Genomic DNA, 17,216 nt, shown 5'->3' on the forward strand with positions numbered 1-17,216 from the left:
TATACATGCAGAGACTGCAGCTCAGAGAAGCCAAGAGACTTGTCCCTGCCCACACAGCCTGTGGTAGAGCCTGAACTCAGACCTAGGTCTCATCTCACCTCAGGGGCTGCTTTCCCCATCGCCCTATTGTCTTAAAGTGATGGGTGACTAGGCAATGAAGTAATTCACTAGAAAAGCATGACCAATTTCCCTTTCTCCACCTCCCTCTTTTTCCTCCACCCCTCCCCCCTCAGCCCCCATATATATGCCCAAATCTCCACAAAGCCTTGCTTGCCTGCAAACATTTACTTCCGAAACGACTTCCACAGCTGGGACGGGAACCTTCCACCCACAGCTACGCCTCTGATTGATGAATGGTGAGGGTGCCTGTCCAACTTTTCTTTTCTGCAAAGAGAACCAGCCCCCTCCAGGGAGCCAGCCCTCAAGCATCACTTTCAGGACCAGAGGTGAGCATGGGGATTCTTGGGTACTTTTCTTTGAAGGACTAGACCTCTGCTTTATTTGTGAAAGGGGGTCAAGGCGGAGACAGCAGAAGTCAATTTTTTGAGTGTTGATGTAGGGACAAGACATGACTGTGATGAGGAGCTGCTTTTGCCAATTTAACGCCAAGAAGAATCGAGGCTGCTTGGGAGGAAGGCCAGGAGGAACACGAGACTGAGAGATGAATTTTCAACAGAGGCTGCAAAGCCTGTGGAGTTTAGCCAGGTGCGGTGGCTCATGCCTGTAATCCCACCCTTTGGGAGGCTGAGGTGGGCAGATAATTTAAGGTCAGGAGCTCGAGACCAGCCTGGACAGCATGGTGAAACCCTGTCTCTCCTAAAAATACAAAAAAAAAAAAAAAATTAGCTGGGCATGTGTTTTTGATATTTTCAGATACAAAAATTCCAGCTACTTGGGAGACTGAGGCATGAGCATCACTTGAACCTGGTAGGCAGAGGTTGCAATGAGCCGAGATCATGCTGACTCCAGCCTGGGTGACAGAGTGAAATCCTGAAAAAAAAAAAAAAAGCCTGTGGAGTTTGAAAGAACAGAAATGAAAAGACACTGTGAGAGATGCTGAAGCATAGACCCTGTCCCCCGTGATCCATAACCCAGGGGTCGCTGCCTCCCTAGCTCAGGTGCCAGCAGAACCAGGTCTTCTCTGGTCTTCCTTCCGGTGTAGGAGTGGGAGGCAGTTTCTTTAGGTGTCAGACCAGTGCCTGGAGTAAGAAAGGTTCTTAAATGATTGTGTAAAGAAGCACAAAAGAAAGGGAGAAAGGGAGGGAGCCAGAGAGGAAGGAAGGAAGGAAGGAAGAAAGAAAGGTAAGGAGGGAGGGAGGGAGAGAGGGAGGGAAAGAGCAAAGGGCAAAGAAGGCAGGTGGAAAGACATTCTCTGAATCAGTTATGATAAATACATAATGGCATTAAGTTCCCCAGCTTGGAGGCTCTTCACACAGTCCTTCCCAACTGGCACTTCAGAGGAAGGCTTTAGAGAAGATTCATTGGGAAATTTGATGCCTCTCTCTTATTTGGTTACTAAAAAAAGTGAATTCTTAGACTCAAGAATGAGTGGTTAGTGGAGGTGGCAGAGTCTGTGTATGACTCTGACCTGCCCTCTGTGTCCCTCCCTGGGACGAGGATTAACCCCGCGCTCCCTTGTGATGAGGAGTGAGGGACAGCCTTTTCTGGGGAGGAGAAAAAGACCTGCCTGTCTATGTGTGCCTAGTGACTTCAGGGCAGAACTTGGACAAGCACATGTCTAGTTCAGCTCTTTGTTTTCCTAGGTTTGGGCTCCCCAGACGAGGCACATTAGAACCTCCCATTTCTCCACTCCTCAGGGTCAAATTCTGACTCATAGGTTGGAGGCTAGAGAGAACTGCAATGGAGAAGGAGGAGGTGCAGGGCGTGTGGGTGTGGATGGGCAAGGTGGGGAAGAGCAGGTAGACTGATGGTAAGACCAGCAGCCTTAAGTCTGAGGGGCAGAAAGACCCCTGCTTCACCCTCAGTGCACCCTAGCAAGGCTGCCAGTTTGCAATAGTCTCAACTTTCCCATTGGAGAGCCCCCGGGATTGGCCTGGGGAGACCCTCAAAGCATTTTCCCAGGGTATGTCACTCTGGGTCACAGGGCCGGCCTCACAGGCTGCCTCCTTTTCTTTCAGCAGACCCTTCTGCCCTCCTTTGCTGGTGACAGTCTCCCAAATGCAGATGGCTGTGCTCCCTTGCCTGGGTCTTATCCTGCTTCTCTGGAGCCAGGTGCCAGGGGCCCACGGCCAAGAATTCCAATTTGGGCCCTGCCAAGTGAAGGGGGTTGTTCCCCAGAAACTGTGGGAAGCCTTCTGGGCTGTGAAAGACACTGTGGTGAGTAAAGAGCTGTTCTGGACTCAGCCGTGGGGGTTCTTAGGGGCAGTGGGTCGGTGGGGTGGGGGGAAGCTATTTTATGATTCTTGAGTCCTTCACAGCTTCCTAATCAGTTTCCAGTATCCCATGTGATAACTCTGTGAGGTCAGAAGGCACCACAAGCCCCGTTTACACATGAGGAAATTGGGGCTCAGAAAAAATGTGAGCAACCTCCAGTGAAATAAACAGAGCCCAGGGGAAACCATGAAGAGAGCTAGATTCATCCAGGCTTCATCCCGAATGGAGTCTTCGGCTCTAAATCTGAGAACTGGAATGAGTGGCTGGGCTGTGGAGGAAGCTCCAAGAGCAAGAGGCAGTTCTGGCATGCAGGCTGTCCTCCTCCACATCCTGCTTCCTTGCCACGTTCAATATGGAGCCCAAATCCTGCCCGTAGTGGTTCTTAAAGCAGATAGGCTTATTTCCTCCCATATCAAATGACCAGAGGCATCAAACCACTTCCTTATCAAATCTGTGTTCAGGCTCTAAGAATAAGAAGAACTCCTGGGACTCCATTTGCTCCTGGGGGGCCAAGCTTAGTTATTTTCATGGCTGCAACCTTGTCTCCCCTCCCCATGGGCCAGTTCAGCCCAGCCCTTCCTGGGTCCTCCTTTGGTCTCTCTGGGCTTTGAGATCTCACAGACTGGATAGATTTAGGGGTCTAGGGAAGCAGCACATATTTGCAGAGTTGGTTTCTATGCTGATCCCTAACCTGGAGACATCTTTTCTTTCTGTTTGCAAAGCAAGCTCAGGATAACATCAGGAGTGTCCGGCTGCTGCAGCAGGAGGTTCTGCAGAATGTCTCGGTAATCAGACCTCGGGGACACCACCCTCTGTGGGTCTGGTCTACTGTGTGTGGGTGGGAGTGCAAGGTTTTCTTAGGGGAGGTTGATGAAAGCCCTTCACTTCTTCCCTGGACTGACCTTACACAGGACAGGGCTAGGCTGTGAGCCAGGGAAGTCAGTGTCTGGGGTTATTGTTATGTGGTATGTGTGTGCAGTGGTACTAGGAGATGGGGAGGGTGGAGGCTTGTAAACATCTTTCTCCATTTAGCCAGAGAATTATATATTTCTCTTTTACTTCTGTAGGCCCAATGGGCATCTCCTCAGGTTCACATCCCCTCTTCCATTTTCATCCTTTTCTCTGTGTCCATTTTCCTGGGTCCTCCTTTGGTCCATCTGGCTTTTGGTATCTCACAGACTGAATAGATTTAGGGGTCTAGGGAAGCAACACATATTTGCAGAGCTGGTTTCTATGCTGACCCCTAACCCAGAGACAACTTTTCTTTCTGTTTGTGAAGTGAGCTCATGACTTAAAATAATACCTAACAAAAGGATTTATCCTTTCTTTCATCACGATCAGGTAGAGTACGTTATCAAGGATGGGTCACCATCTTCTCATCACCCATCTAGTGGGTACAAACCTGCTGAGCCCTGAGCCCTGAAAGATGTGGCACTTCAGGAGCTTGAGGGGGTTAGAGTGCAATTGCTGTGTCCAAAGATATTAGTTTCTCCTCATTTCTTCTGTTCTCAGTCATTTTCCAGCCAACTCTCTATCACCAAGTCCAAGTTCAAGCCCCTTTCAGGGTCCATCACCTCCCCATAGCTGCTAAGGAGACCATGTGGCATAGAAGAAAGGGAATATTAACCAGATGGGCAGTCAGGAGTCCTGGGAGCTAGGCTGTGTCTGCCACTGACTGACTGTGTGACCTGGGGCAGGTCATTTATCTCCCTGGGTCTTGGTTCCTCCTGTCAAACAAAGATGCTGCTCTCCATGGCCCCTGAAGGCTCCTACAGATCTTAGGTTCATCATCACCTCCTAGAAGATCCCTATCTCTGCTCTGCTTATCTTGCCTTGGGTGGCATGTGGGTTGTTCCTTCAGGGGGTCAGGGTGGCCAGAGGCCTTGGCTCAGCAGTGACCCAGACCTTCCCCAGGATGCTGAGAGCTGTTACCTTGTCCACACCCTGCTGGAGTTCTACTTGAAAACTGTTTTCAAAAACTACCACAATAGAACATTTGAAGTCAGGACTCTGAAGTCATTCTCTACTCTGGCCAACAACTTTGTTCTCATCGTGTCACAACTGCAACCCAGTGTGAGTAGCACAGGCTCTGGATACTGGCAACTCTGGGTTCAAGTCTAGGTCTGCTTCCAATCTGCTGGGTGACCCTCTGCAAAGACCTCCACCTTCCTGGGCTTCTGTTTGTTATCTGTAAAATGGGGATGATCACTCCTGCCTGGCAGGATTGCTGCGAGAATTAAAGGAGGCAGCCCCTTTCACAAGGTGGGAGTTTGGAATTGGCTACCTTGGAGATGCAGGATTCAGCCTTGGGCTCTCAGGCTTTTGGGAAAAGTGAGAGGGAAAAGTGAAGGAAACTTGCATCTGCTCCTACCTAAAACTTGGCACAACTTCTTTTCCCATGTTATGCAGCAGGAAAATGAGATGTTTTCCATCAGAGACAGTGCACACAGGCGGTTTCTGCTATTCCGGAGAGCATTCAAACAGGTAAGGCCAAGAGCTGAGAGCTTGCCCATTCAGTAGAATAGACTATTCTGAACCATCATATGAGGGTGCCTCAGAGACCCAATGCAGAATGTAATGCAGGGGACGCCATCAGCTTTGCCCCAAAGCCCCCTGACTTAGCAGGAGCACAGGTATATTTGCAGAAGCGTCATAAACTAAGTGGTCTTTTTTCTTCCAGTTTTCAAGTTAAAGTGCTTTTATATTTTCCTACAAGATAATTTTGCTAGAGGAAATTTCCCTGTGTTTTGTGGGTACTTGAGCTGGGCAACTGAAGTCAGAAGAGAGGGAGACACCCCACCCCTACCCTGTATTTTCCATGATGCTCAACTGGTCTAGTTGTGAAAAACAATTACAGGAAATTATATTTGCTTTTCCAAAATTATGACAACAAAGAAAAATATTTGCTTTTCCAAAATTATGACAACAAAGGAAACCCAAATTTCACCCCCAGCTCCCCTCAGAACATAAATGATTTTGATCACTTTTTATTTGAGGAAGAGATGCATCAGCCTGTAAATAAATGGTGAAGAGCAATAACACCTGATGGAGACTGGCCACCTGGGCTCATTTCACCTGTGCAGTGGATTCAGGTGGTGGGACACATCCACCTTATACTGGAGTTTGTGGTTCCTGTTGTTAGGGGTGCCATGTGCCTTTTCCTTGTTCCTTGCCCACTGATACTCACTAGCCTGTTTGTCCTCACCCCTGAAGCAGACAAACACATGTAGATGGAGGAAAAGTGACAAGCAGGTGAGCTCATCAGAGGCCATCCCAAAGGTGACCCATCCCATGGATTGGAGTCAGGTCTATTTTAGGCATGGCGAGTTGGAAGAAAGACTATTCTCATAGCTAACAGGGTTGACCTTCAACTCTCTTTTCCCTTTAGTTGGACATAGAAGCAGCTCTGACCAAAGCTCTTGGGGAAGTGGACATTCTTCTGACCTGGATGCAGCAATTCTACAAGCTCTGAATGTCTAGACCAGGACCCCCCTTCCCCCACCGGTTCATTCCCTGTGTCATTTCTAACAGTCTCCCTTCCTATGCTGTTCACTGGACACTTCATACCCTTGGCCACGGGTCCCATTTTTGGCCCAGGATTATTGTCAAAGAAGTCATTCTTTAAGCAGCCCCAGTAACAGTTAGGGAAGGTGCCTCTGGATGCTGTGAAGAGTCTACAAAGAAGATTTCTGTATTTATTACAACTCTATTTAATTAATGTCAGTATTTCAACTGAAGTTCTATTTATTTGTGAGACTGTGAGTTACATGAAGGCAGCAGAATATTGTGCCCCATGCTTCTTTACCCCTCACAATCCTTGCCACAGTGTGGGGCAGTGGATGGGTGCTCAGTAAGTACTTAATAAACTGTGGTGGTTTTTTTGGTCTGTCTTTGGATTGTTAAAAAACAGAGAGGGATGATGGGATGTAAAACTGAACTTTAGAGTGTGAAAATCACACTGTCTTCTGATATCTGCAGGGACAGAGCATTGGGGTGGGGGTAAGGTGCATCGGTTTGAAAAGCAAATGATAAAATGTGGATTAAAGTGCCCAGCACAAAGCAGATCCTCACTAAACAGTTCATTTCCCACCCACACTCACCAACCTACCCCATCATCCCTTTCCCTTGGTGCCTCCTTTTTTTTTTTGGTCCTAGTCATTCTTCCCTAATGTGCCACTTGAGTATCAAGCTGACCTTGCTGATGGTGACATTGCACCTGGATGTACCGTCCAATCTGTGATGACATTCCCTGCTAATAAAAGACAACACAACTCAAGTCTGGCAGCCTTTCTTCTCTATTTCTGGATGAATGCCCAGTGAGACTGTACAGTATAGCCAGAAGAGGCCTTTTTCCCAGCACAAAGCTCAGCATCTAGCCTCAAGCTCTGGCTGAACTTTGTGGTCGACATCAATCTAAAGATATAATGTCTGACTATGACCTTGTTCCAAAAACTTAGACAAATAGTATATGTAGGAGGTGGAATATCTCTTCTTCCATGACATAAGTGCTATTGCAGAGCCCTGGCCACCCAGGAATTTCTTATTGCTTTCCTTCCCCACCTTGCTATACATTGTCTGGAACTGCCTAAGAAATGGGCAACATTTGTGAAAACCAAGAAATGTAATAGTTTTGGATGACTAAAATAGACCAAAGTTAAGGTAAGTGCACAAACATCAGTGTCAGGTTATGGAAGAAAGATAAAGAGATGACAAATACTTTTTTTTTTTTTTGAGGGGAGATGCTGAGGTCAGGGCACTTACGTGCATCAAGTGATGGAGACAAAGTAAAGAAAGTTTATGGATACATATGCATATCTTGCTCAAGCTTGGTTCTGAAATTTAGAATACATCATCACATCAAGATAAATTGCCTTTAGCATAGAATTTGAGATAAGTAGACGTTCACTAGAAGTGCTAACTTCTGGATCAGGGCAAAGGTGTTTCCGGGAGTGTTTTTATACTAGACACCTGCCTAGTCCATGGGGCTGAGGCATGTCCACATAACTCAGAGCAACAGCCTTCTATTTGTGTAAGACCCAAGCCTGGGAAGGATGCCCAAGACAATAGCTATGCCTCTGCCCCAGCCTGATGCCATGTGATCTAGAGTCTGGGCAGCAACAACCTGGTGGTCAAAGACATGGAAGAAATGCTCTGCAAATCCCACAGCCTGTTAGATTGGAAAGGAAGCAAGTGGCATTGGGACAATTGCTCTGCATGTCTACAGCTTATCTGTCAACTACAGGACGCTGCCAAGCTGTGCAAGAGGACCTGAGGGCAGAGCCATGCTCAGGGCACAGATAGATGGGGATGGGAGTCAAGATGGGGCATGGGAAGTGACGAGGGCTGTAAGAACACACGAAGCAGGTATTGGATATTGGCAGACAGATGAGACTCCTTGGCACCACAGTCTGAGCCTGGGGTCGGGGGACAGCTGGGGAGTTGTCAGGCAGGAACATTGATGTAGTCATTTGAATTACTGTCCTCCATCTGGGTGGCAGGCTGGTGGTAGAGGCTCACATATTCACAGCTGGTCTTCAGAGATGGGGCATGGAACCAGGGAGATTCAGACACCTGGGGACAATGAAAGAAGCATCACTGGATCTGGGTAGGGTGATTTTAATATCTCCCCAGGTGGATTTTCATAGCAGGCAATGGAGCATGGGCATGGCTGCTGAGTTCCAGAAGGCAAAGACACAGAGATGGCTCAGCTCCATCAAGTGGAGCAGCCCTGGGGATTTTCAGGGTAGTGCCTCACCCGAGATAACTGGAAAACACTGAGACCTAACGTGGGCAGGAAATGCCTTAAATAGGGCTCACAGTAAAATCATGTGGCTAAGCATGGGCCTGAAAGAGACCCAGCTGCCAGAGGAGTATCCCCTCAGGGATAAGATGCTGTGACTTATGGAATAAACATGCATCTTCTTAGGGAGTTATTAGAGTGAGTCACCCTCGGCACCTCTGTAAGAGCTCAGAGACGCTGTGATGTGGCGTTGTGACAGCGCATTCAGGAAGGGGATGGGTGGTGAAGGGGATAAGATGGCAGCCCCCAGGGCACACTGGTGCTCCTCTTCCTCAGAGGGAAACTTCAGGATCATCCACTTTGAGGATGGTCAGTTCTTAGAGGACAGGACTGTGCCAATGACCCCCACATGGCATAGTTACTATTGCATCCACTGAAGAAGGTCACAAGGTGGACGGTTATGTATTTAAACACAAGCTCTGAGAATTAGACTTCCAGCAGCCTGAATATAGCAGGCATTCAGGAAGCACTCATTGAAAGAAACTTTTATATATTTTGTACTTTACCAGAGGGAAGCAGCAGCAGCAGCTTGCTTTGAAAATACGTCTTCCATCAGTCAAGGAAGTAGGAAGTCACAAAACAGAAAAGAAAAAAAAAAAGAGAAGGTTGAAAAGAAAAGGAACAGTGAGAGCAAAGAAAACTAAGAAACAAAATTAGATGGTGCTGGTGTAAATGTCAGTGAGGATGAAACTCAGTCAAGTAATCAATGAAAGAGCTAAAAAGCACACGTGGGTAGCACTCCACTTAGATGATGTAAGACCGGTCAAGAAAGACCTGGATCCCAGAACAGCTCAAGATGTCAACCTGAAGCAAATTAACCAGCACATAACAATAGGAGAAACGATACATGAAGTTGGAGGTGACACAGAGAAAAAAGAGAGATGATCAAGATGAAGCTTCCAGGGTGAGAAGGAAGGCAGTAATATCCGAGCTTCCTTTAGAGGCCAAAGAAGAAGCTGAGGGTGGGGAAGAAGATGAGGCTGAGGATGGGGAAGAGGATGAGGCAGAGGATGGGGAAGAGGTTGAGACAGAGGATGGGGAAGAGGATGAGGCAGAGGGAATCCTCGATGTATGACATGGTTTTTTGTTTTTGTTAAATTAAATGAACTTTGAAAAAAGTGAGCAAGCCCTTTGTTAGTTTCTCACACTATCTCTTCTATTATGTTTTAATTAACTTTCTTTGTCTGATAATAGAGATGGTTTTAGATTTGCTTTAAAAAAACTCAAAAATTTATCTTTCACTGACTGTTATAGTTCACAATTTGAGATTAACTTATTTGGCTTAAGAAATGGAAATGCTCCCCATTATTAAAGGCTAAAATAATGAGTCATTAAGCATAGGCACCTTGCTGTAAATTTGTTCCATCAAGTTTTTTTTTGCCCCTAATAGTGGGAAGGAGAGTTTCAAGTAAAAAGGCAGGGTCAGCTTGGAACAAGGTGCAGGCCCAGGTGAGGGTCTGTGTGGTCATAGGGCACTTTTAGAGAAAAGGGCTGCTGGAAAGATGGAGTAGACAGACAGTGTTGCGCCTGTCTGTCCCTCGGACTGGTTGCTGCACCATCCTCTGGAGTCTTGCCTGCTCAACGGTCAGTACATAGGTACCAGGACCGTGTGCACATATTTCTGAAGCAAGCTGCTGCTGCTTCCCTCTTTAGTAAAGTACAAAATATACCGAAGTTCCTTTCAATGAGTACTTACTGAATGCCTACTATGTTCAGGCTGCTGAACACTGCCATGCAGGTGTGAACCTTCTCTAGCCGGGGTGGGCAAGGGCAAGTTGGAGAAGCCGGAGGGGACTGCACAGAACTGCCTCTTGTTGCTGGGTACTACTGTCCCCTTTGTAGCCAGGCCCACGATTGACCAGCTGGGGATTAAATTTCTCAGCCTGCCTCAAGGGAGGGTCACTACATGGTTAAGTTTCAGCCTGTAGGATGCAAGTGGAAATGGCGGGAAACGTCAGGGTCATGGGCTTAAGAAGCAGCATTCTCTTCCTCCCTCCTGTCAGCTGGGACGTGCACACCGTCCTGGTGCCTGAGTACTGACCATGGCGCTGGTAAGACTCCAGAGGATGGTGCAGCAACCAGACAGAGGGAATTTCAGTCCCGAGACGACCTCTTGGCTCACTGGCTCAGGCCACCTCTTCCTGTCCCTCTGTCTCTGAGCCTTTACTTGGGGAGGGTGAAGTAGGCTTCCACCGTGTGGGCCCTATCTTTTGGAGTCTTGCTGCATTAGCTTAGTCTACACTCGAATTAAAACAGGGATTTTCTTTTCCCAGGCAGCTGCCGAAGATGGCGGAAGTGCAGGTCCTGTTGCCTGATGGTCGAGGCCATCTCCTGGAACCCCTGGCGGCCATCGTGGCTAACTAGGTACTGCTGGGCCGGAAGGTGGCGGTCGTACGCTGCGAGGACATCAACATTTCTGGCAATTTCTACAGAAACAAGTTGAAGTACTTGGCTTTCCCCTGCAAGTGGATGAACACCAACCCTTCCCGAGGCCCCTACCACTTTCCGGCCCCCAGTCGCATCTTCTGGCAGACTGTGCAAAGCTTGCTGCCCCAGGAGACCAAGTGAGGCCAGGCCGCCCCGGACCGCCTCAAGGTGTTTGACGGTATCCCACCATCTCACGACAAGAAAAAGCGGATGGTGGTTCCTGCTGCCCTCAAGGTCGTGCGTATGAAGCTCACAAGAAAGTTTGCCTATCTGGGGCGCCTGGCTCACGAGGTTGGCTGGAAGTACCAGGCAGTGACAGCCACGCTGGAGGAGAAGAGGAAGGAGAAGGTCAAGATTCACTACCGGAAGAAGAAACAGCTCATGAAGCTACGAAAACAGGCCGAGAACGTGGAGAAGAAAATTGACACACAGTGGTCATCAAGACCCACGGACTCCTGGTCTGAGCTCAGTAAAGACAGTTAATTCCTCATGCTTGGCCTGGCCTGCCCTTCCTCCATCGTGGCCCTGGAATGTGCCGGACCCAGGGGCAGCAGCAGTCCAGGTGCCACAGGCAGCCTGGGACATAGGAAGCTGGAAGCAAGGAAAGGGGCTTAGTCACTGCTTTCTGAGGTTACTTGAAAGCACGCGGAGAATTGTGCAGGTGTAATTTATCTATGACCAATAGGAAGAGCAACCAGTTACTATTAGCAAAAGGGAGCCAGAAGACTAATTGGAGGGGCCCTACCTTATGAGTAGAGCATCCGTTTAACTTTCCACCTGGTCATATAACTCTGCAGCTGTTAGAATGTGCAAGCGCTTGGGGACAACACGAGCTTGCTGTTGTACAATGGGTATTTACAGCAGCATATACTGGGAAGATGTGTGATCAAGGGGTTACAGGCATTGCCCGTGCTCCTCACCTGTATTTTGTAATCAGAATCAAATAAATTATTTTTAAAGAAAAAAAAAAAACAGGGATTTTACTACACCCTTTAAAAAAAATCTTTATTCTGGGTTCTGCGTGTTTTGGACACTGTAGGCTGCTTTAGAGAATAAAAAGCTTTCTCATTCCAATTCTTAAACAAAGATGAATGGACAAAGGCTTTCCACCCATCAGTGGCCATGAATGGAAACGCGAGTGCCCTCCGTCCACTCTAGATTTAAAGATGAATCCTCCTCACTCAATGTGTTGAACCTTGTCTACATCTCTCCCAAGTCTCCTCTAGACCAGGACTAACCGCCTCCAGTGAAGCGTAATTTACTTCCTCTCACCTTCGAAGGTTTACTAGAAAGTTCTCGCGCACAGGAAGGTGAAACTGTCTAGGTAGCTTCCACCTCCCTAGGACCTCCTAGAAATCTAATCTCCTCCACGAGAAAGCCTTTCACATAACTGTGGAGCTGCCACCTATCATTCTCTGCTAAGCCAGTGGCATCCAGCACGCACGTATCCCATGACAACTGCTTGGCTAGAAGCCACGGAACCAGGTCTTCCACAGTTCCTGATATTCAACCTCCTGACACCAAAGAAGGACGAAACTAAAACAACTTGTTGGGCTCAGGGCCCAGGAGCTGCTGGGAAACCCGCTCTCCGGATCGCGGGGGCGGCGCAGGAAGCCGCACTCGGGTCCCAGCCTAGGGCTGGGGCCGCCCAGTCGGGCTGCGGCTGCCAATCCCAGAAGGTGCAGAGCTTACCTGCAGCGGGGCGGGGGGCAACGGCGCTCCGGGACCTGGAACGGGGGCCTCCCCCTTGCCTAGGGAACAGCGAGGGCGGGGTGAGACGGTGGCCGAGGCTCCTGCCCCACTCTCGTGCTACCGCCCCCAGCTCCACCCCCGTCCCCACCCCCAGCTCCACCCTGCGGGAAGCCCTGGCACCTAGGAGCGCGCCCCGCTGCTCCTGGCCTTCCCGGAGCCAGCGCACTCTTTCTGCTTCTCCCCGTGGCCCGCCCGGCCGCTCACCTGCAGCGTCCGCCCCACGAGCGCGCCGCGGGCAGGCGCTGTAGATGTTGTTTTGGGAGCGTGGTAGCCGCGACCCGCGGGTCCTCTGGGAGCTCTCCAGGACGCGCATCATCACGGCTAGTCGGCGGGCCCGCCTGGAGAGGGCTTCCCCGCAAAGTCACAGGAAGAGGGAGGAAAATGGCATCAGAGGCCCGTGCCACCTTCCCCAAACGAAAGGCTGCCTCCTCCCTCGGGCTTGGCAGTGTCTGACCTGGAGATGCTCCAAGCGTGGGGAATGTACGAGGCACCGCCTCGCCCTGCCCTGAAGACCAAAGGGCCCAGGCCGCTCTCCTCCTCAGACCAGTGGCCTCCACTTCCTTACACCCCAGGCTGCTTATCAAAAGCTCTCTGAGTTTCCCATGGAAGTTCAAAAGAGGGTTCCGAATGCTCTGGGTTCTTTGGGCAGCTCAGCTCTCCCTCCCCAAGCCCCCAGCCCAGTCGCTCACCTTTCCTCCTTTCAACAGCACTTTTCACCACCAGCCCCAGAAGTGCCAGCAGGAAAAGGCCCAGGATGGTCGAGATCAGAATGTAAAATCCTTGGCCTTCCCTCCCAGACCGTGAGCCATAGTGCAATGCTCTGGGGAGGGAAGGAAAGGTAGAGAGGGAGGAAGAGATTATTAAAGGAGGTAGGTTCAGGGCGTGCTCCTGTGTGGCCAACGTTTTTGGAGATGACTTACAGGTTTGTCCTTTTGTTAACAGAATTCACTCCACTCCCCGCTCAAAAAGACTTGCCTATGGAGTCACGAAACTTGAATTCAAATTCATATTCTGCCTTTTACTGGTTGTGTGATCTTGAATGAGTCTCCTAATCTCTCTGAGCCTTATATCCCTTCGTAAATAGGTATAGTAAAATCTATTTCACAGAACTGTTATGAGGATGAAATAAGAGTGGATATAAGGAATTTAACGCACCTTCCAATGTTCAGCACGTCAGTTTCTTCACGAGATTATTGCAGATATTGACTGGGCTAGTTCCTTATAATGGTGGGGAAAAGGATGTTTTTCTCATAGTGCTCCTTCTGCCTAGAAGTTCTACCCTTAATTTTCTCTGCATAGTGAAATCTTACTTTTCTTAAAAGACATTGTGTAAGTCCTCTTTTCTTCCTAATTATGGTAAGCCAGACTTTGTGTGTGTGTGTGTGTGTGTGCGCGCGCTTTGGGTTTCCAATTCTGTGGTCATGCCTGTTTCAGGCTTTATCACAGTCAGACTTATGTTAATAAGATCTGGATATTGCATATTGTCATCTTCTTGTATCTTCAGGACATAGCACAATGCCCGCCACATAGTAGAGAGTAAGAAAATGCTGGTTGGACTTGATGTTTTCCCTACTAATACGTTAGGAATCAGGAGTCTTGGTTCTATTTGAAACCACTTGGTTCTCATGACCCCAGTTTCTCCTACCTATAGAACCCAAATGATATCGGAGGTCCTCTTGCTTATGCAAAACCAGTTTTGATTATTGTAGGGTTTTGGTTTTTTTTTGAGTCTGCTATAATGCTTCCCCCTAGTGGTATGTTGCAGTACTTCCCTGGACTGCACCCCAGCCTTTAGACCAGTGCTGTCCAGGAGAAATGTGAGTCACATATGTAATTTTAAATTTCCTAGGAGCCACATTAAAACAGTAAAAGGACATGGGTGAAAGTAATTTTATATTACCAGTTTAATAGTTAAGTTTATTTTTATTCTCATTTAGTTCTTCCCCATCAAAATAGATTTGAATGAATCTGAGTGACTGGAAGAGCTGGGTCTCACTACTTGCTACAGGATCAATGCTGGGGCATTGACAAGTGTGTTTTTGTTAAAAGAGCTAATGAGTTAATGAGCTATACTCATAGGTGGTATATTTCACAGTGGCCTAGAGACAAAACCAAGGAGGGTGTCTAATAATGGGCATTGCAGTGGATTTCAGTGGATCTCCTAATTCTAGCCTACATCTAGATCCTGGACAGTGTTCTCTTACCTCTGCCTGTGCAGCCTGGTGTGGTGGTTGTAGCTGGCCGTCCGGGGCTTGAGTAGCCTCTCCAGAGCTGAGATCTTTGAGGTTGTAGTGGATGGCAGGAAGGTTGGGGGCTTGTCACCTACTACTGAAGATGCTCTGGACACTCGAGGGCGGTGGGTGATGGTGGTGGGGGAGGAGTGGTGGACTGGAGGGACCTTGGTCCTTTGAGCCGGTGTGGTAACTGCAGGAGGTAGCGGGAAAAAAATGATGTTCCTTTTATACACTCTATTCTCCAACAGGATTAGGTCACCACCTCTTTCCACAACGTACCCTTCCCTTTTATGCAGACTACTTTTGTTCTTGCAGTCCTCATGGCCTAAAATCCTTCTTAACATGCTATCCAGGCCTAGTCAATTCCAAGTATATTTGCTTCAAATACCATTTCCTCCAGGAAGCCTTCCCTGACTTCCGAGGTAGAAGAGCTTGCCCCTCTCTGAGCAGGGGGAGAAGCTTTTTTGTAGTTCTGTTCCCACTCTGCCTTGTGCTGTATTTGTGTGCTAATTTGTTCTCCCCCATCTCACACCTATCAGTCACAACCTTGGCTACACGATCTGTTCAATTACACTATCCCTCTTGGCTCTCAGCAGGGTTACCTAGTGTAATATTGTTCAATTAATGTGTCCACCTCATCGGCATATGGGATAATATGATGGAAATATTGCATGTCAAAATGCATTTAAAACTGGACAATGATATCAAGATGTAAAGGTATCATTAGTATGAACATCCTTAATCTTTTAGTTGCAAAATAGAGTTAAAAATCATTAGATGCCAGCGGGTAGAAGACAGCCCTACGGGAAGCACGAGACATGATGATCTCCAGCTGGGAAATGTCTGCCCAGTCTTGGTTTCCGCAGTCATTCATAAAAGAGCTAGATTTTGTGAGTGGAGCACAAATGTCATTGCTTGTGGTGCCACCTGGTGGTAATACATAAGTTCTGCAGCTAGGACCAGGTGACCTGACGGTCAGACAGGCTTGAAGGATATGGACAGCAGATCTCAGGGAGGTATGTACCCTCTCTAAAGGCAGGGAATACACACCTAAGACTCAGCTCGGCTCTGCCAGCCACTGTATGAACTGAACATAGACCCCCTCCTCCATTTTCACACTGCCACAGCATCTCACCCACCTCTCCTACCCTTGCTGTGGTGAACTGACCTCTGGTTACGACTTTGGAAGAACTGGCATATGGAGGCATCTGGAACAAATAGGGCAGATGAAACCATTTTGGAGTCTCAGGCATTGGCTGCTCTTCCCATGATGGCTCGTATTCTATTGGAGGGAAGCAGAATATGTTGGTGATCTCTAGGAGGAGACTGAGGTTTGGGGAAAGGCCTGTTGGTGTAAACTGAAACTAATTCAGCCAAAGTGGATGACAGTGAGGGGATGAGGGCAGGGTCCACTGAAAGAAGCAGAACAGGAGCTGGGTTGGGGGCTTCCCTGGAGGAAATACTGGTTCCCCTAGTCCAGTCAACATTCCCTGCAAAATCAGCAGAGGTCATTGGGATTCTAGGCTGTTAAATTACTGCTGCATATGTGTGGGGAACTCAGTGGAGGAAAGGAGTAAGGCGGAATTCCAGAGAAATAAAGGATCAGGTCATAGAGTAATAAGATTGGCCTATAAGTGTGGCTGGGTAAATTAGTGTCTTTCCTTTATCTCTCATGGGACAATTACATAGGATAGTTATGTCCCTTTGCTTCCAATTTCCTCCATCTCAGAGCCTCTCCTCAATCTCAAGCCCCCATTCCCTTCATGCCCTGGGTAGGATGGACAATACAAAGAGAGTGCCTATCTTGTTCCTTACATTCACGTTGGGTAGAAAATTCTGTGGACCATGAAGTTAATTGACTACGAGGTTTCATATGGATCTCAATCATTATGTGGCTTATATGGCAACAGTGTCAGAGTCTAGGGGACTGTTACAGTTAGATGACTGTCCCAGTCTTCCCAAGTGGAAACATTTTCTGGGTAGTCTGAGCCTCCAATCAGCAGAGGAACCTACCACTGTGGACATTCAGGGTGACTTTCTGGGTCTTCCCCCGGTCTGTGTTCCTGCCCGCTCCACAGGCGTAGACTCCGCTGTCACTTTCGGTCAGCTGTGTTACCTCCACTAGGAACAGATTCTTGTGTGGGTATTGCTTCAGAGTGACTCGGCCCTTGTATTCCACCTTGATGAAGTTGGTGGTAGATACCACAGTACCACATGTTCCAGATCCAACCATCTCCCGGCACAGATACACCCTCACATGCATTTCAGGAAGTGGGCACTTGATGGTAACTGATCCGCCCAGCTCTCCCTCTACCTTTACTTCCGGGAGGATCCTCAGGGCCCCTGATACTGCAGGGAGAAGAGATTAATGCAGAGGGAGCCCCATCTCTAGCTATATCCCAGCCCCATCCATTTCCCAGCTCCAGCTCTCTTGCCAACCATAGCCCAGGCCCCAACCCAATCTTGCATTCATCCCCAGATCTAGCCCTGTCCCCATTATTAGCCTTGCCTCTGCCTATCCTTAGCCACAGCCTTATTCTCATTTCTTTTTTCTTTTTCTTTTCTTTCTTGTCTTCTTTCTTTCTCTCTCTCTTTCTTTCTTTCTTTCT

At 48.3% G+C, this 17,216-nt stretch overlaps 2 protein-coding genes and 1 pseudogene across 7 annotated transcripts in view; 2 read left to right on the forward strand and 1 right to left on the reverse strand.

The window, feature by feature from the left end:
• Window positions 1-268: 268 nt before the first annotated feature.
• On the forward strand, window positions 269-6,670 carry IL24 (interleukin 24). Of its 4 annotated transcripts, none has more exons than XM_011937548.1 (7): window positions 269-446; window positions 560-705; window positions 2,139-2,337; window positions 3,117-3,179; window positions 4,309-4,467; window positions 4,804-4,878; window positions 5,783-6,670. In XM_011937548.1, the coding sequence occupies exons 2-7, from the start codon at window positions 662-664 to the stop codon at window positions 5,864-5,866; spliced, it is 624 nt and encodes a 207-aa protein (XP_011792938.1). In that variant the 5' UTR covers window positions 269-446; window positions 560-661; the 3' UTR covers window positions 5,867-6,670. The 4 variants fall into 4 exon arrangements, with proteins under 4 accessions (XP_011792938.1, XP_011792941.1, XP_011792950.1 ...); XM_011937551.1 differs by having other exon boundaries at window positions 2,142-2,337; XM_011937560.1 differs by lacking the exon at window positions 4,309-4,467.
• Window positions 6,089-17,216, reverse strand: part of FAIM3 (Fas apoptotic inhibitory molecule 3) — a 20,213-nt gene continuing 9,085 nt past the window's right edge. The window contains exons 3-9 of one of the 3 annotated variants that reach the window (XM_011937526.1): window positions 16,621-16,956; window positions 15,776-15,889; window positions 14,578-14,797; window positions 13,063-13,193; window positions 12,578-12,721; window positions 12,314-12,372; window positions 7,126-7,965 (exon numbers count right to left, since the gene is read on the reverse strand). In XM_011937526.1, the coding sequence (XP_011792916.1) occupies window positions 7,837-7,965; window positions 12,314-12,372; window positions 12,578-12,721; window positions 13,063-13,193; window positions 14,578-14,797; window positions 15,776-15,889; window positions 16,621-16,956 (1,133 nt within the window). In that variant the 3' untranslated portion in view covers window positions 7,126-7,836. Of the gene's footprint in view, window positions 7,966-12,313; window positions 12,373-12,577; window positions 12,722-13,062; window positions 13,194-14,577; window positions 14,798-15,775; window positions 15,890-16,620; window positions 16,957-17,216 lie in introns of all 3 variants that reach the window. The other 2 variants (XM_011937533.1, XM_011937541.1) reach the window with 2 other exon arrangements.
• On the forward strand, window positions 10,481-11,085 carry LOC105508625 (annotated as a pseudogene).

Source organism: Colobus angolensis, unplaced genomic scaffold (assembly GCF_000951035.1).
Source record: "Colobus angolensis palliatus isolate OR3802 unplaced genomic scaffold, Cang.pa_1.0 Scaffold100, whole genome shotgun sequence".
Lineage (NCBI taxonomy): Eukaryota > Metazoa > Chordata > Mammalia > Primates > Cercopithecidae > Colobus > Colobus angolensis.